The sequence below is a fragment of the Henckelia pumila genome, chromosome 4, assembly GCF_033568475.1.
Source record: "Henckelia pumila isolate YLH828 chromosome 4, ASM3356847v2, whole genome shotgun sequence".
In the NCBI taxonomy this organism is placed as follows: Eukaryota; Viridiplantae; Streptophyta; class Magnoliopsida; order Lamiales; family Gesneriaceae; genus Henckelia; species Henckelia pumila.
This window is the reverse complement of record NC_133123.1, coordinates 66,098,986-66,125,978: the sequence shown is the minus strand read 5'-3', so window position 1 is coordinate 66,125,978 and position 26,993 is coordinate 66,098,986. Positions and strand designations below refer to the sequence as shown.

The window sequence follows — 26,993 nt, the reverse complement described above, 5'->3', positions numbered from 1 at the left end:
TAGTTCCTTTTGCTCCAGCGGGCCGAGACAGATTAGTTTGGGTCAAATGCAGAGTATGCTAGCGGTTATTGCACTAATTGAGGAGGGAGACCTCATAGCATTCAGTGCAGAGAATTTTCAGGCAGATGTGCTAGACTATGTTCTAAGCAAAGCAGATTCAGAGGAAATGAGAATGAGGAACAGCCCCAGAAGTATACAGAGGATCAGAATGTCATTGCACCTGAGAATGAGAATTGCAGGTAACAGATTTATTGTTTTAGTTACTCTGTTATTGGTGCAAGATATATATTGATAGCTGAAAGTTATATGATGTTTTAACCTCTGTATCAGAAAAGAGAATCCGTGAATTAAATTGAAGAATTGAACTATAGTTTTGATAAAATAAAATTGAACATGACTTTGTTCGTACTTGGAATATTTGTTTATGTTACATGATATATTATGATGCATTAACCAAGTACAGACTAGGAGAAGATTGATTATAAGACGCGATTAAGCTTGATCAGCAGCAAAAAGTGCATATGAATCTGATGATAAAGTATGGGATCTAGAACTTAGATTCTTGTTATTTCGGTTTGATGTATGCGGATTACGAGTAAGAGATTGAAATCCTAATCACTTGTTCTTTACTAAGTATGCGAATTACATGAGGTTAAAATTTTTAAACTTTTAAAATAAAATAACAATTCCATCCGGGCTTGGAAAGTGATTGAAATTCTAATAATTTTTCCATGGCTAAGTTGCGGGTTTAATGGGATTGTAGCTCCATCCGGGCTATAGACGATGGAATTGAAATTTTAATCCTATCAAAGTTATAACTAAGTTTGCGGGTAATTATGGGGGCTTAAGAAAAACCGGGTGCAAAAACCGGAGGTGCGTAATTTATCTCAAAAAGTTGTGTTTTTGTTAGAAATTGTTGTGATAAAGAAATACTTGATTGTGACACTTGCACTAATTTGTCATAGGTCGCTAAGCAATCATAGGACAGATTCTTTTGAAGTTGTATGTAACTGGAATAACATGACACACACACACATGTTCACGCTAAACTGGCGGTGTATTTTGGAAACTCAGAAGCAGTTGTGATTTTTAGTTGTTGGTAACTTATTTGAGGCTGTTTTATTCATGATTCATCCTTACTTTTGTTTTTGTTTGCATATTGTTTGTTGTGTGTCTTGCTCGAGGACGAGCAAGAGTTAAGTATGAGGGTGTTGATAAATGCATTTTGTGTGCATTATTTTTTGTTATATTTATGTCTATTTTGCATGTATTCGTATTATCATTGTGTTTGTATGTGTTTTTATTGTGATTTATTTCATATGTGTGCATTTCATTCTCCGGATTAATTTTGTAGGAAAATGGATTTTTGAAAGAATGAATTACGGAGCAACAATGGTCAAAAATTCATTTTTAATGATAAAAAGAACCAAATCCGATCTTCATCGTTCAAAATGAAATTCAATATGTTTTGAAGCTGCTGTCCAAATTTCAGTTTGATCCGATGGCTAAAAAAACTCAAGATATGATTTTTTCAAGAAACCTGCGCGCTGTAAATAGGGTATACACGGACCCAGGCATGGACCTGACACGGGGTCCGTGTATGTCGCAGAATTTTAAGAATTGGGACAAAAAGTTTCTCGCTCGAGCGAGGCATCGCGGAGATCCGAAAATCAGAATTTTCGACAATTAAAACTCTTATTTTGCAGGCTTTATTTCATGAGCTTTCAAAGCCATATAAAAAGAAGATTAAATATCAGATGAGGGGGTTCGAATCGCACGCAGAGATTGCAACAGAGAGGCGGCTACATGCTACAAGGCTTGGAGAGAAGATTTTTCTTTTCTTTTCTTCTTCTTTTATTTTTGAATTATTGTTTCCAATTATTGAGTAGATTTTCTTCAACTAAGACGGCGTGATTGGGCCGAACAAATTTATATAGAAAGCTTGGATGTTTTTTTGAGATTTTTCAGACTTGATTTTATTTTATTAATTGTTAAATTTATATTTGTCTTGTGGATAGTCTGATCAACTGTTTGCTTGCATGTTAATCGGTTCCAAGTCGACAGAGGAGGGATTGATTTTAATCACTTTAATAATCAACACATGGTAAAACCGACTAGAAATAGAATTCGGTTTCAGTGTGCGGTTTTAGGTGAAAATTGATTTTTCACAAATATTTAATGCACTCAAATTTGATTAGAATTACGAAAATTAATCCGTCAATATTTGAGTAGGTTTGATTGTTCTAGAAATAGACCTTTGAACAAGTTAGGAGAATTCCCATAATTTAAGATTAAATCTGAGTCCTGAATCGGCTACATATTAAATGATTTGTTCGGTACCTGCGTGTGTTTTGGTTGTCTCAATTTAATTATATTTATATTTTAGTTATTTTAATTCTTATTATTTTTAGTAATTAAATTTTTATTTAATTCTTATTATTTTTAGTAATTATATTTTTATTTCAATTTTAATTCTTATTATTTTTAATAATTATATTTATTTTAAAAATTAATAACTTTTATTTTATAATTCTTTTAAAAAAATCTTCATTTTTTAATTTTTTACTTTTTTTACGAATATACACGTATTTCACGTGACGCAATGGTTAAGAGGGATAATATGAGGGCATTTAGAGAGAGATGAACTCGAAGAAAACCATTGATTGCATCCGTCTTTCCTCAATTTTGCTCGTTATCTAGTATGATAATATCTAAATTTATAATAATAATAATAATTTTTTAAAATGAATAATGTAGCCAATAAAAAATAATAATTTTAACTTGGTTTAATTGAATTTTCGGACTCCGTCCCTCTATCTCGGTGTCGATAATGTTGATGCTATCCACATGTCAGATCCAACGGTCCGTTTTTTATGCAAGCGAGATGTTTATGTTCGTCTGCATAAAATCTGAGTCGTTGGATACCCAATTGAGCACTATCTCAATGGGGTAGCGTGATTAATAAAATCCTACATATGTATAATTAATATTATAATAATGTTGACATGATAAATCATGAATCTCCTATTAAATAATAGGGCGGTTGAGCTAAACCGGGATAGTATCGACACAATCCTCCGTGCCATTGGAGCTTCCTCGTATGAGAATTGAGATGGTCGGTGGCGTATAAGTGCACTATCTCGGTACGAATTTTAAAGCGCGCGGTGCAACCTTCGTCAAAGATGAAAGCCCGCAACTGAAAAACAACTCTCAAGTCTGCCAATTTTCTTCCCTTCCCTGATTCTGCAATTGAATTTCCTCCGTTATCAATCAAGCTTACAATTCATGATCATAATCTCCATTAACTGATTGATGAAGAATAGTATTTGAGAACCCAAGTTTGATTGCAATGGCCGATCCAGCGGTCAACAGAAACTCGCCGGAAGTTAACGATCAGATCTCCGAGAGTAAAGAAAAGACGAGTTTGGATCCAGAATTGTTCAGTTGTTTGCTTCAACCATCTCCTCCCGACTCTGATCCCAATTACATCGGAATTCGCCGGTTACTACTTCATCAAAAGGCTAAATCCGGCGTTTTTGGCCGCAAGGTATGCTCCTAATCTAGATTTTTGTGTTTGTCTGTTCCAAATACGTATAAATGCAAACAAATGACGTTTGGAATTAGATGTTTTGATTGGATCTCGTGAGAGATTGTCGTTGGAGCTGTGTTAACCAAAATGCGTTTCATTTTTCGCAAATTACAGCATAAATTGCAATATTTAGCATATTGTTTCAATTAGATTGGAGTTTAAATGTGGACGTAGTTGTGTCTTATCCTTTTTGAGAGTGGAAGATAACTAGCGAAGAAGGTAAAAACTACATTTTGAAAACATGCACACCGACTAGTTAGTTAAGATTCATAGTTGAATTAAGTATATGCTGGAGCTGATCCTCCAGGGGGCTAATAATTCGAGGGTATTACCGATGCTTCAGCTTCCTACTTGCTGTCTATCCAGCTTGATATTCTAAACAGGCCTTGTTAAATCGCTCCTCAATTTCAGAACTTAGTTATCCTCGTAACTCTTTTATGGGATCAAGGCAATATTGTAATCTAGAATTCTAATAACCATGTTATAACTCAAGTATTGCTCATTCAGCGAATCGATTTTTTAAACTTATTTCATTGTAAGGAAAATTAGAATGATTGAATATTCATGTTTTTATTTACAAGTTTTCGTTTATTGCTTTGTACATATAAAAATTTAATTTTGCGAGTATACGTCATGAGTAAATGCTGTAGTTGGTTGTTGTAGGACTGGAGATGTAATGGAAAAGGTTATGTAGCCTATCGTAATTTTATTAATAGGCCAAGAAATTGGGACAGCGTGCAGACACCAAGCCACCCGAGCACTCCAGGAGATAGGTACGTAAAATCTGACTTGATTTAGGTTCACACTAAGTTTTCACCAAATGAGTTTTTAACTTGTGTTTGCTCGCCATTGTAAATGCCACACAATGTTAATATTTTTGTGTTTAAACTTCTAGCTAAATGTTGTTAATAAGTTTATGAGCATGCTTCATTCTTTATGTATGGTTATTGTTTAAGTTTTTCTTCCATACGACTCTCACATCAGGTTAATTTACTGGTTGATGCATCAGCGGACGATGGATATCATCTCCCCCTTCTCTCTCCCATGTGTTTGATGTGAGCAGCTGGAGTATTAGCAAGGTATGGGACATTCATCTATTAAACCATTTCAGTCTTTCCTTTGTGTATCTTTTGCACCAAATTTTTTTTTAGAATCAGTGATGGATCATCAGAAGTTCGTTAGCCACCATGCTTAAAACGCTAATAATCAGGCCTGGAGCCAAGTATTAGAATAAATGAAGGAGAAGTTAAATTATTTGCTTATCAATAGCCTCTTTTTATGTGGTTCTATCTTATCCATTAACAGTGTTATTCCAGGATCTTCGAAGTTCTAGTCGAGCGTTGAGTCACAGCACAAGTTTTAGTTCTAATGCAAGTGATATTGAGCGCCCAAAGAAAAAGGGCGAACCTGCATATTCATTTGTAGGGATGCACTGCATATTTGACCAATGCAAGGCCATGGGTAATAATCCTAAGAGAGCAAAAATTCTTTTTTCTAATGCTTATTTTCATTGCTGAAATGTCTTTAAGAACATAGTTTAAATTTCACAGTTACGGTCATAAAGTTCGGGCACATGAGTTCTGATCTGCTTGCTTATGGAGCATCAGATGGAAGCTTGACTGTATGCACTGTTTCGACACCACCATCAGTTCTGAAGCAGTTAACAGGGCATACAAAAGATGTCACAGGTTGGATTAACTGGTACTGCCTATATGATCTTGCTATACTTCTGTGCTGTTTTCACTTCTGTATTTTCCATAAATACGTCCGGAGCTTCTATAAAAATCACGTACATTAGATTTTACAATGTAAAACTTTAAGATAGAGGAAAGAAAGAAAATCTGAAAATCATAGTGTGCAATCAAATTTATTGTGCTAGGATACAGGGATATTGGTCCTTTTACCTTGCGTCAACTATTGTAGAGAAATGTGGCTGGTTTATTTTATTCACCTATAAATTAAATGAGAATTTGTGGTTTGAGTTGGCTGGGGCTAGGTAAATTGTTTTGATACTTTTATCATGGTGCAACTATGGTTGGCCGCAGATTCTTGCCAGCTGAGTTAAGTTATTTACGTATGATATCCTATAAACATTTGTTCTTTAAGTTTGCCAAGTGTTCTCGCATTATTTGGATCTAAAGTGTATTCCTTGTTCAGATTTTGATTTCTCAGCAAACAATCAGTATATTGCTTCTTCCTCAATTGATAAGACAGTACGAGTATGGGATGCGTCAAAAGGGCTTTGCTTGAGGGTGATTTATGGAATTTCTTCACAGCTTTGTATTCGCTTTCATCCTGTAAGTACATGATAACATAATCTATTCTAATGTTTCGCTGCTAGCAGATTCGGAATATCCAACAATTATTACTATTTAATTTGTGCAGGTGAACAATAATTTCCTCTCTGTTGGCAACTCAAATAAAGAGATCACGGTAATGCTTTGTGTCAGTTTCACTAAATATGTTTTTCTTGGGTGTTTTAAAATTTCACATCCATGGTTGCAAAAGTTTGGACAAAGTTTAGGCCTCACAATGTTGGGGAGTAAATGAGCTCTTTTTGTTGCATTTTTTTTCCACCGGATAATTCTGTTCTTGTATTACCACATTCTGGCATTCTAGGTGTTCAACTTTAGCACTGGCAGAATGATCAATAAATCAAATTTTGACAGTGAGGTTACCGCTATGGATCATGACCACACGGGTCAACTTATCTTCTGTGGTGATGCTCTGGTACACCATCTTCAGCTAGGGTGATTTTATTCTGCAAATAACCCTTTTTAATCTTCTTTCCTAAGACACGCCCCTCTTCAACTGACTTTACAGGGATGTGTTTACACAGTTACAATGAATTCGCATACTGGTGTTCTATCTCGGTCTCACCGGTATCGAAGCAGTGGCAAGCAAAAGTCTCCGGTCACTACCGTTCAGTACCGAACGTTTTCTTTGCTCGCAAATGGTCCAGTATTACTGACTTTTTCTCGAGATGGAAGCTTATCTTTCTTCAGGTCAAATATATTTTTCCAGAATCCACAATGTAATTATAGAATCTCGTTTTTGCTTGAACAATATTTTGTTTCTGCAGTGTTTCTTTGGAGATACAGGGATATTTAACCCTCCGCTGTGCGCTGAAATTGTCGGCTCGTTTGCATAGTATTCGCGCCTCTTTCTGCCCTTTGCTCTCCCTCGAAAAAGGAGAATACATAGGTACAAATGCATACATGCTTACAGTTGGTGTAACATTATCTTGTATACCGACGGAAAGTATTTCTAGTGGCTTAACGGACTTGTTTGCCAAATGTAACGTATTGACATATAGGTAGTATTTGGAAATGTTTTTAAGAAAGTGATTCTTAGCTTTTATTTATAAAAATTTTCAAAATTTTGTAAAGAAAAGCTAAGAATCACTTTTTTTAAAGCATTTTCAAACACTGCCTTAATATAAGTGAAGATCAGTACCAAATCATTATTCTTAAGAAAATGTTATAGTTGAATGATCTTAAACTTTCTGATCCTGAGATTGATCTGTACACCATTGCAGTTGCTGGAAGTGAGGATGCTAATGTCTACTTCTACGACTTAACCCGACCGAGGCACGCATGTGTTAACAAATTACAGGTTTTTTTTAAAACCATATTCTAGATTTCACTGTTTTTAAACCAACACGCATGTATATATATTTGATGATCCATTCAAAATTTCAGGGTCATGGTTACCCAGCTATAGGCGTTGCTTGGAATCATGGGGATAATTTATTAGCTTCTTCTGATTTTGGCGGCACGGTGATTGTATGGAAGAGAGCTAAGACAAGTTGAAAGGAAGTTATCGATTCTTTTTCTTTTTCTTTTGTACTATTTTATACCACCCAAAGAAAATGGCCCAATCGCGTCAATGTATGCTAATATTTAAAAAAATTATGCAGCAGTAAATCTCCTACCTGCATTGGAGAAAGTGGAATATAAACTTCAAGAAAAGGTTTTATATGAAGATTAGGAATTACAATTGTTTATTACGTATGAATATTAAAATCTAACCGAAATGAGGATGGCAAATTTAGCTGTGTGTGTAATTTATGTTTTGTCTCAGTGAAGCATAAGCGTTGTTTCTTTTGTTCCACAAAATTTAGAACTTTTACTGCAAATGTCATTGCATATTTCCCATAATCACCGTTGGCAACAGTTTCTGTGATTTCACGACTGTTTTTTCGCTCTCCCCACTGGTTTTGGTACTAAAGTAGGGTAAGAGCTATCTTTTTCACTTGCATTTTCACTGCTTTAACTCATTTCATGAACGGTGCTTGCCTTGTCGGAAGCTGTCGCATGTGAACCATCTAAATATCTAATCTAATTATTTTAAAAATGTTAATTTTGACACTTGAGATAGCCCGGTCACTTGATCAAAATACGTTGGTCCACATCCGAATTACGCTCATATGTTTCTGTGTTAGTTCATATATCGACATTCTGTAAATTTGCTTTACAGAAATATAAACAAGAAAATAAAACGAAGGGAACGAGAGATTGATACCTGATATAAAATTCCATACTTGCAAACCCTTAATTCCGAAACTTGAAAGATAACCATGAAAAAGAACCCTAAATATGCATAAATATACACGCGCTGCTCGTTTCCTTTATAAATAACTAATACATAGAAACAAATCACCAAGCACTACACAACACAAACCCCTTCATCTATGACTTCATTGGAGTTGAAAGTTGGATTAAAAAGAGAGATAATAAGACCAAAAAAGGGGGTTGGGGTGGGGATCGTATCTACATAACATAATTACACACAATCAAATACATCCGCAAATGGGAACAAGGTTTAACCGTCTCTCTAACAAGATAGACACATTGACATTGCTGACTTGGTGTTTGTTTACATCCTATGGGAACATACAAATTCATATATTCTCACCTCCGGCGCCGTTTTGTATCCACCTGAAAAAACCAAATTTGACATATATTTGAAAATGCCGAAAACCTAAATCCAATTATTAATATAAATATTATCAACTTCAAAGATTAAAATGTTTCACTATTTCACGCCTACAGAATCTAAATGATCTTGCAATTAAGATGGAATTCATTTTGAATTGAAATCATCACAAAATGTATTCTACTGGCAAGACGAGATAGTGTCATCTATAATGCTACACAAGATAATCCTCATCTTGTTCACTCTGGGCTGTACCCTAAAGTTTAACTATTTGTAATTGCGGAGATCAAAGTCATGAATACTGTTATTTGACCGGATTTTTGAAAGCAAGAATTACAAGGGATCAAAGATAGCAGCAGTGACTGAATTACCTTTGCGTCAGCATGTCTGGTGGAAACATGAGAGTTGTGTAACTTCTTCTGATCCTCGGACGAACAATTATGACAGAAAAAGTGGTCCACTCTTTTGGCTTCCTCAGGAGTCATGTCTATACAAATTGGATGGAACCTGAACAGGACCAATAATGCTTATTTCACTTCCATGTATTGTTTTTGGTTCAAGAATCCACTACGCACAATGTTCAGAGTAGAAAGAGGACGCTTCTGATCCACGGACGAACAATTATGACAATGTTTTTGGTTCAAGAATCCACTCTACTCACAATGTTCAGTGTATGATTAGAAGATCAACAGAAAGTCAGCATCGATATTCACACTGCAAAGATTTTTACAGTGAAATGATATATCCTCTCAACTTATACACTAAATTCGAACAAATTTTGGCCCCCACGGCATTGGTTTTTATTGTTATAATAGTTCATGGCATTAAATATCCAAGACCAAATTCTTTCCTCACACAAATATGGTAATAATTTATGTTCTCTATTCCAGTTGGCAACTAAGATAGCTCTAACTAACCCAGGTTGTAGCATGCTCTTAAAGGTAAAAATTTTATGCATTTCCATTTCAGCCAATTCCTAATTTAACACCTCCAGTCTGAGACCACAGAGAAATATTCGCATCTTCTCGTGGGGCAAAACAGTAATGCTTAGAAAAGACACTATGTTTAATCGATTACCTAATATGATCCCAAGAATTGCCAAGGAGCATCACATGGCCTCAATAATTATCCACCTCTATGATCCTACATATGGTCCGTAAATTTTTTAAACAAACTTTTCGTCCCAGTGCAATCCTATACCCAAGTTCAGAAGTCATAAACAGGAATCACAATATCTAGCAGTAAGCAACAAAAATTATAGTTGCTACTTAAATTGGGGAGCGTCCTATTTCTACCCATTATGAGGGATGGATCTTCCTTGTGGATGAGGATGCACAGGCAGCATTCTAGAATGTATTAACTAGTGGAAACATCAATACAATTTGTTACGTGCTTTCAAGTTAACTAGTGGACACATCAATACAATTTGTTATGTGCTTTCAAGATACATCCTCACCATAACATAGCTCTAATTATATTTTACTCATGTTAAAAACTGTTGGACTCAATTGGATTCCTTATGGAGCTGCCTAGGATAATTTGAGTAGGCTGTATATTTAAAACAGTCGAGCATATGTATCCTTTCATTTTATTTTTCTTACATTATGAAATGGATGTGACACAACAAATGTGTTTGTGAATTAGGAAAGACATGCTTATTAGGAACAAACCAGAACAATGGTCACTCAACCACAATTTATTAAAAAGCCGAGAATAAAGTGAGGAAACAACTTCGAAATGAACAACTAGAGTGACATTCGACGATCATATGAAAAGCAACGGCACAACAAGAATGGACAATCAAAAAGTGTGATGCCAGCCAAAATTTTAATGCCCAAGAGAGTCATTCAGAGAGTGAAATAAAAAAAGAGACAAAACCTGAATAAATGGAAATAAAGTAACCGACCTTACACAACAGAGAGCTTCATCTAAACAGGTGTAAGACAGCCTTACTCAGTCAACTTAAAATTTTCTTGCCTAAACTAAGACCGTGGAAAAACATTACTGAAGCCCATCGTACATGCAAGTTTCTACCAGTACAATCTCACATCTCTCATTTTGGAAGCATTTAGGTTCCATATAATTTCCGCTTTCTACATGTATTGTCTGTGTATATAAGACACACACTAGCATGTGTTCTCGCTTTGGAAACATTTAAACACGAATACAGAAGGAGAGGAACCAGCACAGCAGAACAATATACCAGTTTTACATAAATTGCATACAATATAGTTTTTAGCTCAACACAATAGAACAGAAGCTATGAGTAAGATGTGACTCTAAAAACTTAAGGAAGATCCACAGAGTATTGTTGTATTACGACTATCTCCATTGCATGAAGGAGATCAGCAAATTATAATATAAGTGCATTTCAAATAAGATCAAAAATTGATTCGGGGGGGTTTGAACTCACCAATCACTGCACTCTTCGCACTGAACCATAAGATCGTCAGGATTGTAAGGCATCTCACATTTACAGTAGCTGCAACCATTTAATGACAATGGAAAATCAAATTAAATAATGCAAAAACCTGAGCCATGGATCAATAACTTAAGCTAACATACTGGAAACCTAAAATGCTACATTATTTAGTGCACAGAGGAAAACAAATATTGCAGTCCACCAATGTAAGACACAAACTAAATTTCCAACATTTAGTTGCCACGTGCGAAACAAAAAAGAATTGGCTAACCACAGATAAAAGTAACAGTTAAGCTTCATACATGCCAACAAGCATCTTGTCATTTCAGCTATGGTTAAAGTTTAATAGCATTCAAATACCTAATCAACGTCTTTCTACTAAAAAGTTAGTAACCCAGTATTCCCCGAAATCAACGTTTCTACTCACAGTACAATTGAACTTAGCAACACAAAGCCATACTTTTAGACAAAGCTAAAGATTGGACGAGCTGAAGCATCCTAATTCCTCGAGTGGAGTATACACAGTTACTCAATTCCCGATTAAAATCAACAAGTCAACTGTCAACTATAAAATTTTCTCTGTTCCCAGTTATCACTCCTGTTTCTGCTCAGTCAAGAGTTTTCACAACAGATAATAGTTAAATGCAGCCAAAACAATGACACTTCAGACCCAATAAGAACCTTTAAAATAAGGTGGTGACTAAAGCATGGATTTAGAATCAAGACAGAAGAATTATAGATTCTCAACAAAAAAAAAAAAAAAAAAAAAAATCAATTAAAGCAGGTATAATGCAAAGTATCTAAAACTTCACCTAGTGTTGATTAGGTGATGACATAAATTTTAAAAACAGTTACTTAATTGTTCCAATGTCAGTTATAAGAAACTAGTACTATTGAATTGATTCACATATCCTTTAAAATCAAAATTTACATAAAATTCAACAGTTCAACTAAGGCAAAACAGGATGTATTCTAAGAATAAACGTACACTGCAACTCTGTCGGGATTGAAGGCACCGGTAGAAGAATTATACTCGAAACGGCAGAAGAAGTCATCATTCCCAACTGCATCAAGCTTAGTGTAGCTCTTGAAGCTGTGCACCGTGCACTTCCCCTCAACAGTATCGACGCTCTGATAATCAAAATGATCGGACAAAAACACCTCTTTTAAGCTGTGAAATTGCCGCCGGCCTCCGATAGACTCCTCCGGCCGGTAATACCACCTCACATAGATCCTCACGTTCGCGCCGCGGCTGTCCGCCTCGATCCTCTCCACACGTGCGACGTACGACGGCTTTGACGAGTCCGAAGGCCTCATTAAAACACAGTCGCCAGCTGGGCAAACAAACAAACAACCGTACAGGTCAGTAACACCAAATTCGGCATCACAAATTTAGGTAGAAAAACAAGAACTAACAACTTGAAATTCGCGGAAAAAAATTGAGCTGATCGATTAGATAAGAGCTCTAATTTGAAATTGAACGAAACAGACAGATAGCAGCTCAGCAACGACCAAATTCAGATAAGAAATTGAGGAGTATTAGAAAAACTAACGGCGAATAGTTTTCCCGATGTGCTTGACGGTGATGGAATCGAGAGTACGGCGCGCCGATTTGGGTTTAGCCATGTCCGATGCGGCGGAGAAGTGGCGGAGGAGAGAGTGTGTACATGTAAAGAATATTGCCGAGGGAGAAAGATAGAACGCCGCTTTTAATTATAATTTTCCTTTAATTTTAATAATATATCGGAGAAATGTTTTAATGCTTCGCGCATTAGATTTAATTGAACGGTCAAGATTGATTTATTGGTTTCGAGGTTGATTTCCCGTAAGGGTAAATTTGGAAATTGAAAGAAGATAGGAGGTCAATTTGGGACAAAACGTAAATATTGTACGGCCCATGCATGATTGGATATTATGAATGCAACGGGATTACTAATTTCAACCTGCCCTTTTTTTCCCCTCTTATTATGTTATGTTTCCCCCTATTTTAAATTATTAGAATTATATATAAAAAAAAATACGTTTTATATATTATATTAATTTATTTTTTGTGAAGCAGCATCCAACAACGTATTCAAACTCAGAAAATTAGATCAAAAATTGTGTAAATAAAAAAAAAAATCTTGAATGATGATTCCACTTGGATTTTTAATAATTGCAAAGATTTCTAAAGTAAATCAACAATTATGAAAATTTAAATTTGTGTTAATAATCGTTTGATTTTTCATTCTTTTATATAGTCATTCATTCAATCAATTATTATACAATAATATAATTTTTTTTTACATATTACATAAAGTGGTGATACACACACCAAAACAAAGAAGTGTGCTTGTGGAACACACATTCATGATGCAAGATTATTGATTCTAAACAATTTTTGCATCAAACCATTTTAATTTCTTGTAATCCATCGGCTGAAACAAGTGATTTAACGGCCATTGAGTGCAGCAAATTGGGCAAACATTGCAGTTCCAGAATGTTCCTCGATGACTTGAACTTGAGCAGAGCTTTTTCCAGCTTCCGGCTTATTATCTGAGGCAGAAACAGGAGGAGGAGTAGGCATAACGATAGGAGGAGAAGCCGGGCTCGAAAACGCCTTGTTTTCTTCGCCATTGTTACCCTGTGACCAGTTTTCTTGCAGCTGCAAAGCGTGCTCCAGATTCCACAGCACATCCCCCATAGTCGGCCTGTCGACCCCGTATTCCGCCAAGCATTTCTCTGCTGCCTCGGCAAGTTTATTCATCGACTCAGGATTGATATGACCGACCAACGTTGGATCGATTATCTTCTCTAATAGCCCTTTTCTCTTCCACTGCATCGCCCACTCGGCCAAGTTCACTTGCTCTCGGGGCAAGGCGGGGTCGATGGCGGGACGTGTGCACAACACCTCCAACAGGACGACACCGAACGAGTACACATCTGATTTATCAGTAAGCTGCTGCTTCCGGAAGTACTCGGGGTCCAAGTACCCGAAACTTCCCTTCACCGCCGTGCTCACGTGCGTTTGCTCGGTGTTCACGTCCTTAGACAGCCCGAAATCCGCCATCTTGGCGATGAAGTTGTCGTCTATCAAAATATTGGTAGTTTTCACGTCGCGGTGAATGATCCCTTGCGCGGCGCCGGTGTGAAGGTAATGTAGTCCCCTAGCTGCCCCAATACAGATTTCAAGCCTCTGTTTCCATGACAGAGGGGGCAGGTTCTTACCATACAGGTGGTCTCTGAACGGTCCATTAGACATGAACTCGTACACCAGGATCATCTCCGAGTTTTCGTCACAGTAACCAATCAACGAGACCAGATGACGATGCCTTAGCTTCGAAAGCATCTGAATCTCAGTCTGGAACTCGTTGAGCCCTTGCTCCGACTGCGGGTTGCCTCGTTTCACGGCTACTTTCGTGCCATCGTCGATCACTCCAATATAAACGTTCCCGAATCCTCCTACGCCTATGATTGCGCTGGGATCCCAATTCTTGGTGGCTTCTTGCAACTCAAAGAATGAGAAGTACCTGCCTAAACCAGTAGTGGATGAAAAGAACTGGCTTTTTCGAGATCCTAAAGAAGTCTTACTATTGGACATAAAGCTTGTATCCCCTGCATGAACTGGTAATAACCAAGAGGAGAAACTGTTCCTCTTCTGCCAATCTTGAGGTCTTTTTTGCCATTTCACAGCCATCGCGCCCAATCCAACGAACGCACCAAACATCATAGCAAATCCAACGGCTGCCACTGTGCCTTTAACTTGGCTATTGCCATCTGCCCTCTCCCCATTGACACCAAATTCTCCGTCAAGACTCCCAACAGAATTGTTCATCTTCAAGACCTCTAGGCCGTTGAGAAGCGCGTTTTTGGTACCCGCGTTTTCCCCCATCGGCCCGACTTGAACCGTCAATGGGTCGAAACCAGTGACCATGGATGAGTTCAGGACGAAATCGGCATAATAGGCGGCTGATAATCCGCCTGCTTCGGTGGATAAATCGAGCCCGGTGATGCTCGGCTTACCGTTGATATACACGTTGAAGTAGAGGTCGTTCGGAGATTTGCTCACTATGTCTGCAAAGTGTAATCGAACGAGATATTGGAATGAAGTATCAATGCTCATTTTCCATGTGATGTTGAAATTAGGAACCTGGAAAATGAAAATTTTGTCAGCCCAGTAACATTGATGCAAGAAAACTAATGTAATGTTTTGTACTAGCTTCTAAAATTTATTTGATGATGAAATTTTATTAAATAAAGTTAAAAGAATATTCAGTTTATTTATTTTTTGAAACGTGGTTATAAAAAAGCAAAATTTGTTCTCTCAACAAAGTCAGCAGCTTCAGTCACCTGAACATTGGCGTCGGCCATCTGAGTAGCGGTGGCGTAAACCACCGGCGGGGCAATCAGCGGCGACTCGCCGTCGGGATACGTTATCACGGTGGGGTCCACGGATACGTCGCTCCCGGCGACTTTGGGCTCCAGGTACGGCTCATCGGAGTCCCACGCTCTTCCTAGCGTGTCGTTTTGAGCCGTGATCACCGGGCCACCGACGTTGAGCCGATACACCGTTTGATACGCGTTTTTCATCAGGCCGGAGTAATCTCCCTTGGGAGATACGGCGGTGGCCACGTCGCCGAGCAAAATATCCGGCGCTGAAACGAACTCTATCGCGTTGATGTAAGCCAAGCTGCCTTGAGTTGGTGCGAAGGTAAGAGAGAAGCGCTCCGTGGTTACATTGATGAGGAATTCTCTGAATTCCCACGTTTGGTTCTCGGGGAGCTTGAATTCGTGGATCAGTACGAGGTTGTTGCTGGTTTTCACCTGGAATTTTGCGTTTTGCAGGTCCTTTTCGTTGTTCGGGACGGGGGCGAAGTGGAGCCGGACCCAATGCCACCCGGGTCGTGAGGCGTGGAAAGTGTAGGTGGCTTCGGTCTCGAAGACTTTGGCGGAGAGGTAAATCGGCGACGGTGCGCCGGGGAAATCCGTGGCGGGGGCGGAGACTTGGACATCGAGGCCGTTGTATGATAAGTAGTTGCTGGTTTCTTGATCGCCGAGGAAAACACGTTTCCCGGGAAGGGTCGTGGCGGCGGAGCTGCCGCAGTCTAGGAGGTAATTGTCCGGCGGGGTGAACGAGTTTGATTTGGCAGGGGCGTTGATTCTTGCGGCGTGGGTTGAGACGACGAAGGCTGAAAGGACCAGGAGGATCGCCACGGCGGAAGACAGTGGCGGGTGGCGGAGATCGGCGATACGCCGCCGTGGATATGTGTTTTCCATATCTGCAGCTTCCCTCCTGGGAGGATGAAGTTTTCTGAAGGATGACTATGGGAAAATGTGGGAGAAAGATATAGGCATTGTGTTGATTCCGAATCTTTTTTTTAATTATTTTTTAAAGGTTCAATTGTTTTTTTAAAAATGTTCTTTTTTTTTAGGAAATTAATGTTCAATTTGAACTCATTTTGTGATATCCAATGTTGTCGGATGATTGTGGGGTGGAGGGAGAAGGCTTAGTTTGAACTTTTGGTATTTTGGGAGACTATTTTTGGCAACAAATATTGGAAGGTTGGAGGTGTATTCCATCTTTCAAGTTAAAATTACTATTTATTCAAACAATGAATCCATCAAACATAGATTTCTCTCGTAAAACATATATGGATGATCACTTTTTATCCACATAAACTTTTCTCAAACTATTAATTAAAATGCTTATATGATCTCATATATATAAACAATGTAATGTGTCACATCAACAATATCCGATGTCATGTCAACATATCTGTCGTTAAATATGTTTAAAAACGAAAAAAAAACGTAAAACTAACTATGCTAAGACCGAATTTTAACTACTTAGATTATCCGAACGCAAAATAAAATCGATTTACATAGCACATTTCCTCTCAAATATTCGTGACATTACATTAATGTTCATTTCTAGTTTTGATCAATGCTTTTGTTATTTTGTGCATGTGTAGTCGGTATTTGGGTCATCTTGGTCGATCTAAGGCCCAGAAAGGATAGTGATCTTAACTTTAGATGGTCAAGTTCAATTTTCAATTGGGCCTTCTCAAGCATGGGCTTCGTCTAATTTAGGCCCAACTAACAATAACTCGACACCACAAAACAGCACCTTTACTTGCAGACCAAACTGAATCATCTGCTCACCTCAAGAGACGAAGTTTGTTTACCCAAAAAGGAAGAAAGAGGAGAGCGCAAATGGCAAGCGAGAGCGACGACGGAGGACGCCGTAAATCGGCGATTGCAGATTACCGGAAAAAGCTTCTTCATCATAAAGAACTCGAAGGCCGCGTTCGATCCGGTTTCGCTCTCTTAAAAACCTAATTGGCTACGTTTTTTTAGTAATTTAACATCATTTCATTTGGTTACAGCTGATTTTGATTGATTTATCTAGTCTTTTGCTATTCTGAAATTTTTAGGGGTGTTTGTTTAATATGTATTTTTTAGTTAAGAGAATTTTGGTGCAATCTAATGTTGTGGTGTTAGGGTTTATTTTCGATAACATGAAGCGTGCGACATTAAGTACGTTTTAGGGTTTTTTTTTTCTTATCTTGAATTTTCTGGTTTGAGGTTTAAGATTTTACGTTTTATACTGGTTATGTAATCTGGTTATATGATGCTGCTGAGCCAGATTGAGGTTTCTCACTCATTAGTTATGAAACTTAGGTATAATTGGGTCTGTAATCGTAGTTCATTTGTGTAATCTCTTTATGCATTTAGAGTTTTTTGCTAGTGTGGCCAACGACTTCCTTGGCTTTCCAGGAGTAAGCTTTGTAATTACGAGATTAAAATGTCATATTCACAGCATCAAAAGTTTCTCTTAGTTCTTTTTGTGATTTTAGTTATTGATGGGACGGGTGGGTTTGGCTTTGGGTGGTAGAGGTGTTGACCCCTTTTGTATATTTTCGGTGCGTCTGCTTCATACAGTTGGGATTTCATAGCTCTCAATTAATGAGAGGAGTACTTCATTACTTATGATAGATCAGATGACTAGCTTATTTGCAAGTTTTTGCCTTATCTTATAAAGTTTGTTTTTGAATTGGGGATTGTTTACAAAAAACAGTGACTAAATGACCGTTGTCATTACTGTAGTACGGGAGAATTTGAGATCTACGAAGAAGGAATATGCAAAAACAGAAGATGATTTGAAGTCACTACAGAGTGTCGGGCAGATCATAGGCGAAGTTCTGAGGCCTTTGGACAATGAACGCTGTATGGGGTCTCTTTCTTTTATTCTAATTTTTGGAAATGGTTGTTGCTTTTGAATTTTATTGTGATAGCATAATGCAGTTCCATCTTCATGATGTTTTTCACCTCACCCATTTGTGGGTACCGCGACTACTGAATTATTTGTTAACAATTACAAATGGTTCTTATTTCACAGTTTGCTCCTGACTCTAACCGATTCTTTTCATTTATCAGGATTTTTCTTATTTCGTTATTTTCTTATTTGGACTGCTCACAGACATGGACATTGTTTGTTATCCATTCAGTGATAGTGAAAGCCAGCAGCGGACCAAGGTATGTGGTGGGCTGCCGCAATAAGGTTGATAAAGAGAAACTTACAGCAGGCACAAGGGTGGTTCTTGATATGACCACACTCACAATCATGCGAGCGCTTCCTCGTGAGGTAATATGGATGTGCTATATGCAAGTGCTTGGTTTTGGCTGGCTGCTGGCTATGTTTCAGGTTGATTAGTCAACTCAACTTTGTGTGACTTAGGTTGATCCAGTTGTATATAATATGCTTCATGAAGATCCTGGAAATGTGAGTTATTCTGCTGTGGGTGGTCTTTCAGATCAAATTCGGGAACTTAGAGAATCTATAGAATTACCTTTAATGAACCCTGAACTATTCATAAGGGTTGGCATTAAACCTCCCAAGGTAACTATTTGTTGTCACGCTGTGGATGAGTTTCATGTTTATTTGGTTTTTGAGTTCGTCGATCACATGGATATTTTTAGGGTGTACTTCTGTATGGACCTCCTGGAACTGGAAAGACATTGTTGGCCAGAGCAATTGCTAGCAACATAGATGCCAATTTCTTAAAGGTGAGAACATAGTGTTCTCTCATACTTTGCTTGATCATCAACCTTTTGTTATCTTGGAAATTTGGAATCTTAAAGTTTTACTTATTCAGGTTGTATCAAGTGCAATAATTGACAAGTATATTGGTGAGAGCGCGAGATTGATTAGGGAAATGTTTGGTTATGCCCGTGAACATCAGGTGAAGATTTGATACAGTTCCAACTTTTGGCTTTTATTTAGGAGTTTGATTGACCAATTTTGATCCACATAAAAGTTGATCAATTCCTTCATATGTAGCCTTGCATCATTTTTATGGATGAGATTGATGCCATTGGTGGCCGTCGATTCAGTGAAGGGACAAGCGCTGACCGTGAGATTCAAAGGACGCTTATGGAATTGCTGAACCAGCTTGATGGGTTCGATCAGCTTGGAAAGGTTTAGCTTGATATTTGACCCTAGAAACAAGTTTATTTGGTTTCATTTCATTGCTACTCGAGAAAACCAAAGGGGAAGTGTTGACAATCTTGAATAATATGTTCAGGTTAAAATGATAATGGCGACAAACAGACCTGATGTGCTGGACCCTGCACTTCTTCGTCCTGGTCGATTGGATAGGAAAATTGAAATACCATTGCCCAATGAGCAGTCGAGAATGGAAATTCTTAAGATCCATGCTGCTGGGATAGCAAAACATGGAGAAATAGATTATGAGGCTGTTGTGAAACTTGCTGAGGTAACCTAACGATGTGCTGATATAATCCTTTTTTTTCTCTGAATATTTTTAACATACGCTATACTATTGACCTGTTGGTCCAGGGTTTCAATGGAGCTGATCTTCGTAACATTTGCACTGAAGCTGGGATGTCAGCAATTCGTGCAGAGCGCGATTATGTCATCCACGAAGATTTCATGAAGGTAAAAACACGTGAATTTGAAATATGAAAATAAATTCGATGCTATTATATAGCCTTTTAATTTACTAAAAATATCTCATGCAAGTGGAACTCGTCATATCTATTACCTATTTAAGCTTTTGGTGATGCCTTTTTGGTTTTTCCTAAAATATCTCATCCTCCCATTTTATTATTAGTTTACAGTTCTTACTTGTTTCAACTTTTTCTCAACTATAGCTTCTCTTGTATTTCATCCCCTAAAGTTTGGGTTCCAAAAGATGAGAGTCCCTGTAGTAGGTTGCGTTGGTCGCTATTTTACATTCACAAGTTCTGTGTTTGTTTGTACACTGTTTATTTATATGCTTCTATGTTTCAGGCGGTGAGGAAACTGAATGAAGCTAAGAAGCTCGAATCAAGTTCACACTATAACACTGATTTTGGTAAAGAGTAGGAGCCACGGCCAAGATTTTCCATTGAGGGAGACTCTAATTAAGTGGTATCATCGCTCTGGCTGTGGTCTATACCGCGTTGCTTTGAAGGTTATCTATCTTTCGCTCTGGCTGTGCTCTCTAAAACGAATGGTTTCCTGAATTGTACTGCCCATTTAGTGTTCCTGGATAGCATCTTCATTCTTTCATATTTACAGTGAAATTGATTTAAGCAACCAAAATACTTTTGGAAGGTAACGTGGGATGATTTCATCTTGAGAACTTTTGTGTGCTGATAAACCTTAATGGTTAGAGAATCAACGAGTTACTAATATTTTATAATTACACAGCAAACAAAGTTTGTGGATATGGTAAAGATGCTAATCGTAACTAATATTTTACCTAACAAATCAAAATCGTTGGGTTTTTCGTTATCTTGTCTTGTTAAATATCGCAAGTGTAAAACTCTTCTAAGAAGTCTCAGAGAAAACGTCTACGCATGGGAGAGATCACAACTAACACAACTCTTTACGTCTATAATTACAATTATTGTGCTGAGTTTGAATAACTGTTAAGAACTCATTACGTTGTGATCTCCACTTGGAAAAACAAGTGACAATGAACTGGCCATCGAATAGAGCTATAGAGCTCGTTTGGTATACACAGATTATTTTTTTTTAAAAAAAAATAAGTATTTTTTTAAACTCTAATCTTAAGGTTTTGTAAAAGCTTTAAATTTAGCTTAAATAAGTGTTTTTTAAGCACAAAAAAGCCCACCAAACACATTATAAATTAGAAACACTTTTTTTGTTTGGCTTTTGATACCAAATAGACTCATAGTCGTTTCATGGGTCACAATAATCACAAACTTAACTTGACCAGAGAAAATCGTTTATAATAAATGTTGTTAGCATTGACAAAGGAAATTAGTATCTAGCGATGGAATTCTCATCTTCAAAGTTCAAACCAATGACGTAAATCCTTTACTAATACTGCTTGAGTGGATATGGAGATGAAAACTATCGATGACAATACTGACATTCGAAGAAACATATGTTTCTAATAGAGAACAAAATAGCTGATTATTGACTAATTAGGCACTTCAACAAATATTATCATAATGTTAAAACACTGTCTGAATTCTTTTAGAAAGAGGGACTCAACTTATTCTCAGACTCTCAGTGAAAAATCGACCGTTCAACATGCCATTACCAAGAAAACCTAAGGATATTGAATATGCTCGATGGTAAGTAGACAAAGGCTACTTCACCAAACATAAAACCATACAACCAACCTTGGTTGTTACAAAAGCGAGAGAAAACCATCACAAATCACCAAAAAGTTGAGAAGATTAGCATAATTTAATCATTTAAATGTTATGAGAGAGATTCTTCATAGAACACATTGTTAGATATATGAATATCACATAAATCTTGACGTATGGTATGCAAAATCGTCTCTCAAGTAGTATAAACCAAAACCAATATCTTTTCATCAATCAGTTGTGCACCAGATTCATAATGATTAACGACTGCAAGTTGATCTTCAAGCTTGGCATCATCCATGGTGTTTTCTCTATTTTAATTTATTCGGAGTCATTAAGTTCAAGGAAATTGCATGCTTTAATGTTTAACCACTGGACCACCGGTTGGTCCTAGGTGTTCAACCACGGTAATATTTTCCACATTTCAGCGACCAAGGTTGCTGAGTTTCTCGTCCAAAACAAGAATTAACCGGAAATTAAGTAATATCTTAGCAGAGGCAATGCCCCCGTTAGTGCCACTGTAGCACGTCCAGAGATTCTTGATGAACATTTTTGTCCCCGGCTGCCACTACATTAAAACCTGCCAAAAAAAATGGATGGTAGGTACACCGTACATGTGAAAATGTGATAGTTACGCCTCCAGATCTTATAGTGCACAACTGAGCACTATTTCATGATAATTTATAAATGTCTCTAGATTTATATTGTAGAGATGCACCTCAGCTCCGTTATGACCAAATAGTTGTAAAATAAGGTTATGAAACGAAATCAGTGGAATCCACATAACTACATACTCGTGGCGGGTGCGTTTGAAGAAGCTTCCCAGTGAAGTTGACTGCCTTTCCAATCAGTTATAACTCCACCAGCACCCTCAATCACAGGTATCAGGGGAAGAAAATCGTATGGCTGGAAGAAAAGCTCAATTTCAAGAAGTATGTCCATGTTACAAATTATAAATTCTACTGGCAAGCTTTCATCGCAAGTCTATGCACAAGGCAATGCTAAGAAACCATAAAATTTAGCATTTCCAATTGATGGCTGGAGAGAAGGGATGAAGAACCACATTCATAACTCAGGCAAAATTGCATTATTTTTCATATCTAGCTATAAGAGGTTGCCTCTTTATCCGTGCAATTCACTCTTATACTAACGTTGATGTCATGATTAATCTAGTAACAAACACATTTGATCCTGTTAACCGTGTATTATTAACTCGAAAGATAATCTTTTTCCGATTTTTAGAGAGCTAATGTGTTTGTTAAATGTCTACAATATGATGAAAATTGCCTAAAACAAAAGTTTGAAACATGAAACAGAGTACGTGAATCCAAGTTTTGGGAGATTTCGAAATCTTGCTATCTAAAACTCCAAAATTGAATTTCAAACAGGGGATTTATCGATCCCATTTTTCCACAATTTAAATCATGTTGGTGAATTCCAAAAGGACTGAATTGAAGGCGTAATTGAATATATCTACGAAAATATGGTAGCGTGTAGATTATATTATAAAGCATACCTTGAGGCCTGACTCTATCACTAAATCTACGTAACCTGAGGCTAACAAGGCATAGGCATAACAATCACAGCCGTATAGAGGCACTTTCACCTGTAAATCACAAACACGCAAACTTAATAACAGAATGAAAAGTACAACTTCATCCATGTAAAGTAACAAAAGTATTCAAACATGCAATCTGATCTCCGGAAAACAGATAATATCAACTAAAATCAACATGCTATCATAGGAATATGATAGAGCTGTGAGTATCAAAAGGATCGATGGAGTAAAATTCAGATCAACTTAAAGTTTTTCACTTCTTCAGTGAATTGACAAATAAAATCTGATAAAGGGTCTTCAAAGAATGCAACTTCATTATCAAGAAATTTTGAAAATCCCAGAAATCTGAGAGGAAAGCGAGAAACTAAAACTAATGGAAATGGAAAAATAGACCACTGGATGTGTGGATGTGCGCTTTTGGACGAATCAACAAACTATCCATGACAACTCTGAATAATAGAACAATGCATGGTATGCTTTTTTGCCATATTCCAAGTCAAAAGGGCTAAATATGTCCAAACTATAGCCAGCTAAATGGACAGACCTTACTCCTTACTCGAGTAAAGGCCACTTCAGCATCTCCACTAAATAGATGTGGGCTAGTAGTGTACCTGATAAGGAGTAAGAAATGTTACGGGAAGAATAAACAGGTTGCTGAGAATCACAAATACCAATGTATTATATGTTTTAACTTAAGCTCTCATGAAATATAAATACTTTAGAAAATAAAGAACAGTTAGAAAAAAGATGGACATACAAGTAGGCCTTAGAGAGCTGTGAACAGTTGCGAGTGGAGATTTCTTGCCCATTCAAAGTAGATTTCCTTCCACTTAAGCCAATCCATCTCTCTCTCAGAACAGGTTGGTCAATAATGCCGAGGATCTGATCAGGAAAAATAAATATTTCAAAACACAAAGCAACAACCACCGGAGAAACTTCTAATTGGAACGACCACGAAAAGCCTTCCTGAATGAAACAACTATCTGGGGATCCTTACCGGTCTACCTTTATGGAGTAGAGCAATTAAAGTTCCAAATAAGGGTTTACCTATAAAATAATTTATGAGAAAAATTAATCAGCCGATGAGCCAAACTTCTTCAATCCAAGATTGAATAGGATCATTGAAATTGATACCAGTTATAAAACTTTTTGTTCCATCTATCGGATCCAAAACCCAAACATAGTCCGCAACCTCTTCTTTGCACCTCCATCCCTTCTCCTCTCCATATCTGAAAATCAGAACCATTTATCCTTTCTTTGTCTAAGAAGTAGCCAATTTAAAGTTAATGAATACGGAAAAGGCTAAGCGCGGATCGACCAGTATTGTGAAAAAAAGGAAGTGAAATTTGAACATATATTTTTTGTGCATAATTCCATTCCCTTGATATTTCACAAGCTCGCTAAAATTTCAAGGTCCAATATAGCAGCACTATATATACACGGGGATTAAGAATCTTAGATTTAGTTGAACTTAAATGTAAGGAATTTTGGAATCTTGTAATGTGATTAAAAAAGGAAGGGAATACTTAAGAACATGGAACAAATTGGTACGACTCCAGGATTTCCTAAAGATTCAGCTATTCAGATTTCAGCAAGCTATTGTGCAATCCAATATTCAGGCTATTAAAATTTAACATTCTCGGATCATGATTGAAGTCAGAGGTCCAATTAGACGCATGATGCGAGGAAATCAAAGGAAATGCAATGAATAGAGGAAAAAAAAAGCGCCAAGTTAATACGAAGTTATTGTTGACAGTTTAACTAACTTGGAGGTCGAAACCCAATGTTTACACAGAATGATGATTACCCACAATCTAACAAATGTCATCTCATCCATGCCAAACAGCCAACCCAGAAACTCACATTGCATGAGAAGGAAAATTCTCTTGAATAATTTGAACCATAGATTCCTCTGCAGCTTGATCAGCAATCGTCACTGGACCTAATTACAGGCCATCAATCACTTAGATAACACAGACTCACATGAACTTCGATGGATCGAAAAAAAAAAAAAAACTCACTCAAATCCTCTTTGTCGACAATGTCGAAGCTCTTCCGAAAATACTTGCGGATAACATCCCCTGCCGCGTCTGCAAGCTGATTGCCGACGTCAGCGAAGCGATCCAGGTCAAAAATGTCGAATTCAACAGCAGCAGCACTCTGAACGCCATAGATATGGATCCTACGAACAGAGGAATCGACGGAAACTTCATGAAAGGACGACATTCGATTTGAATTGAAGCCAATCGAGCCAAAATTCGGGGGAGAAACAAGGCTAGACACCAGAAATCGCGGAAATGAGCCAAGGGGAAAGGTATCGGAGTTTGCGGGAGAGAGGAAATTAGAGTGCGAGAGCATTTGAAGAAGCTGAGCGTGCATTGAGTGGTTTATGTATAGTGGCGCAGACGCACAAACACGCTGAGTGTGTGTGTGACGTAAGATTCTGTTTGGGGGTGGGGAGAGTTGGGGAAGAAGGTAAGTGTACTCTTGTTTGTTGGAATACGTGTAATGTAATAAATTCAATTAAGGTTTCGTTTAGCTTTTGATTCAATTAATGTTTCGTTTAGCGTCAAAAGCTAGATTAAAAAAGCAAAAGCTAGATTAAAAAAACATTTTTTAAAAATAAAAAGAAAATGTTTTTTTTGGTTAACAAGGTGTTTGGATAATCATTTAAATGCTTAAAAAATAACTTTTTAAAATCAAAATTAAATTTTTTTTAAAAGTTAAAAATTGTAACTTAAAAAAATACTTTTTTTAAAAAAATATCTATCAAATCCAAATGGGCCCTAAATGTGTTAATTATTTAATCGAGCGGACCTAATAAATTTTTATCATTTTTTATGAGAATTGTTTTAAAAAAAAATCTACATGAATAAATGAAATGGAATATGAAACAATGACTGCCAAATATATATATATATATATATATATATATATATATATATATTGAAGTGGTTCACGAGACATATCACATAAGTGTGCGTTTAGACGAGTAGGTTTATTTATTTTTATTTTTTTTTTATAAATGTGTTCTATAAATTATTTCTACAAAATTTTATAAGAATAAAAATGCATTTGGACAATTATTTTATAGAAAAGCTTTTATAGTTGAAAAAATTGTATGTTTTTTCCATCGTGTTTTCAACTTTAAAAATTCCAACAAAAAAAAAAAACACATCACATTTGTTCTTTAGAAATTATATTTGGAATTTTTTCACTTGGAAATTTTTTTTTCAAAAATACATTTTAAAAATATTTTATAAAAATCTTACATAAACACATATTTTAAATTTTTTTAAATCATAAAATACAAATATTTTAAATTACTTGTCCGTCACGTACATAATATAACAAAATATATTTCAAAGACAAGATTGTGTTTTGATAAATCAAATTCAGAATTTGATGCGAGTGATGACATCAACATCTTTATGTATAGCCCATGAGGCTTTAGCTTAATTGCTAAGGCTAGATACTCAACCCAATTGGGATTACAAGTTATTTTCTTGATTTATTTAGGTAGTTTTAGAATTTTTTTTAATTTTTATGTTCGAAATAAACAAGTTTTGATTTCATGTTTATGTTCGTCGGTAATATTGATGGTTACCTTATATATTTGTAAATTCAGATTGTATATGTACTCTAATAAAACAAAAAAAAATCATTTCATTTCAAATTTTAAAATAATTGGAGTTTAAAAATAACTCTGTCATCAAATCGAATCCCACGAGCCAACAATCAACTCCACTGTTATGTCATCATTTTTTTAAGCGTGTTTTGTTATCATTTTAAAATCTCTGTTTCATAGAAATATATAGAATCCATCTTTCAAATCCATTTTAATTTGGCAAATTCTGATTTTTAATCCGTTATCTAAA

At 36.7% G+C, this 26,993-nt stretch overlaps 5 protein-coding genes across 5 annotated transcripts; 2 read left to right on the top strand and 3 right to left on the bottom strand.

Moving 5' to 3' along the window:
- Positions 1 to 3,091: 3,091 nt before the first annotated feature.
- On the top strand, positions 3,092 to 7,659 carry LOC140865132 (uncharacterized). The gene is made up of 12 exons (XM_073269654.1): positions 3,092 to 3,547; positions 4,253 to 4,362; positions 4,599 to 4,668; positions 4,906 to 5,050; positions 5,140 to 5,277; positions 5,747 to 5,886; positions 5,975 to 6,022; positions 6,209 to 6,319; positions 6,413 to 6,594; positions 6,672 to 6,793; positions 7,128 to 7,204; positions 7,291 to 7,659. The coding sequence occupies exons 1-12, from the start codon at positions 3,350 to 3,352 to the stop codon at positions 7,399 to 7,401; spliced, it is 1,452 nt and encodes a 483-aa protein (XP_073125755.1). The 5' UTR covers positions 3,092 to 3,349; the 3' UTR covers positions 7,402 to 7,659.
- Positions 7,660 to 8,143: 484 nt separating this feature from the next.
- Positions 8,144 to 12,658, bottom strand: LOC140864628 (chromatin remodeling protein SHL). The gene is made up of 5 exons (XM_073268912.1): positions 12,503 to 12,658; positions 11,938 to 12,283; positions 10,941 to 11,009; positions 8,899 to 9,034; positions 8,144 to 8,529 (listed from the first exon to the last, which is right to left on the bottom strand). The coding sequence occupies exons 1-5, from the start codon at positions 12,573 to 12,575 to the stop codon at positions 8,503 to 8,505; spliced, it is 651 nt and encodes a 216-aa protein (XP_073125013.1). The 5' UTR covers positions 12,576 to 12,658; the 3' UTR covers positions 8,144 to 8,502.
- Positions 12,659 to 13,140: 482 nt separating this feature from the next.
- On the bottom strand, positions 13,141 to 16,321 carry LOC140860097 (probable receptor-like protein kinase At2g21480). Its single transcript, XM_073262876.1, has 2 exons — positions 15,279 to 16,321; positions 13,141 to 15,078 (listed from the first exon to the last, which is right to left on the bottom strand). The coding sequence occupies exons 1-2, from the start codon at positions 16,203 to 16,205 to the stop codon at positions 13,381 to 13,383; spliced, it is 2,625 nt and encodes an 874-aa protein (XP_073118977.1). The 5' UTR covers positions 16,206 to 16,321; the 3' UTR covers positions 13,141 to 13,380.
- A 760-nt stretch (positions 16,322 to 17,081) lies between these two features.
- LOC140864428 (26S proteasome regulatory subunit S10B homolog B-like) lies at positions 17,082 to 20,614 on the top strand. Its single transcript, XM_073268606.1, has 10 exons — positions 17,082 to 17,244; positions 18,036 to 18,155; positions 18,437 to 18,573; positions 18,667 to 18,828; positions 18,909 to 18,995; positions 19,085 to 19,171; positions 19,270 to 19,407; positions 19,514 to 19,705; positions 19,789 to 19,887; positions 20,242 to 20,614. Exons 1-10 carry the CDS (start codon positions 17,142 to 17,144, stop codon positions 20,314 to 20,316), a joined length of 1,200 nt encoding a protein of 399 aa, XP_073124707.1. The 5' UTR covers positions 17,082 to 17,141; the 3' UTR covers positions 20,317 to 20,614.
- A 1,007-nt stretch (positions 20,615 to 21,621) lies between these two features.
- Positions 21,622 to 25,599, bottom strand: LOC140864489 (bifunctional phosphatase IMPL2, chloroplastic). Its single transcript, XM_073268712.1, has 9 exons — positions 25,137 to 25,599; positions 24,979 to 25,057; positions 24,250 to 24,344; positions 24,113 to 24,162; positions 23,873 to 23,997; positions 23,660 to 23,726; positions 23,074 to 23,163; positions 22,352 to 22,463; positions 21,622 to 22,137 (listed from the first exon to the last, which is right to left on the bottom strand). The coding sequence occupies exons 1-9, from the start codon at positions 25,492 to 25,494 to the stop codon at positions 22,067 to 22,069; spliced, it is 1,047 nt and encodes a 348-aa protein (XP_073124813.1). The 5' UTR covers positions 25,495 to 25,599; the 3' UTR covers positions 21,622 to 22,066.
- Between the last annotated feature and the right edge of the window lie 1,394 nt (positions 25,600 to 26,993).

Bases quoted from the DNA above. Each gene is read 5' to 3' on its own strand.
- LOC140865132 (XM_073269654.1), top strand. From the start codon at position 3,350: ATGGCCGATCCAGCGGTCAACAGAAACTCGCCGGAAGTTAACGATCAG. The intron at 5,051-5,139 runs GTAATAATCCTA...TAAATTTCACAG, and splicing joins TGACCAATGCAAGGCCATGG to TTACGGTCATAAAGTTCGGG. The intron at 5,887-5,974 runs GTAAGTACATGA...TAATTTGTGCAG, and splicing joins TTTGTATTCGCTTTCATCCT to GTGAACAATAATTTCCTCTC.
- LOC140864428 (XM_073268606.1), top strand. From the start codon at position 17,142: ATGGCAAGCGAGAGCGACGACGGAGGACGCCGTAAATCGGCGATTGCA. The intron at 18,574-18,666 runs GTAATATGGATG...TGTGTGACTTAG, and splicing joins TGCGAGCGCTTCCTCGTGAG to GTTGATCCAGTTGTATATAA. The intron at 18,829-18,908 runs GTAACTATTTGT...GGATATTTTTAG, and splicing joins TTGGCATTAAACCTCCCAAG to GGTGTACTTCTGTATGGACC.
- LOC140864628 (XM_073268912.1), bottom strand. From the start codon at position 12,575: ATGGCTAAACCCAAATCGGCGCGCCGTACTCTCGATTCCATCACCGTC. The intron at 12,284-12,502 runs GTTAGTTTTTCT...TTGTTTGCCCAG, and splicing joins CATCGGGAAAACTATTCGCC to CTGGCGACTGTGTTTTAATG. The intron at 11,010-11,937 runs GTACGTTTATTC...AAATGGTTGCAG, and splicing joins AATCCCGACAGAGTTGCAGT to CTACTGTAAATGTGAGATGC.
- LOC140864489 (XM_073268712.1), bottom strand. From the start codon at position 25,494: ATGCACGCTCAGCTTCTTCAAATGCTCTCGCACTCTAATTTCCTCTCT. The intron at 25,058-25,136 runs GTGAGTTTTTTT...GCCTGTAATTAG, and splicing joins TGTCGACAAAGAGGATTTGA to GTCCAGTGACGATTGCTGAT. The intron at 23,998-24,112 runs GTAAGGATCCCC...TTTCCTGATCAG, and splicing joins TACTCCATAAAGGTAGACCG to ATCCTCGGCATTATTGACCA.
- LOC140860097 (XM_073262876.1), bottom strand. From the start codon at position 16,205: ATGGAAAACACATATCCACGGCGGCGTATCGCCGATCTCCGCCACCCG. The intron at 15,079-15,278 runs GTGACTGAAGCT...TTCATTTTCCAG, and splicing joins TGGCCGACGCCAATGTTCAG to GTTCCTAATTTCAACATCAC.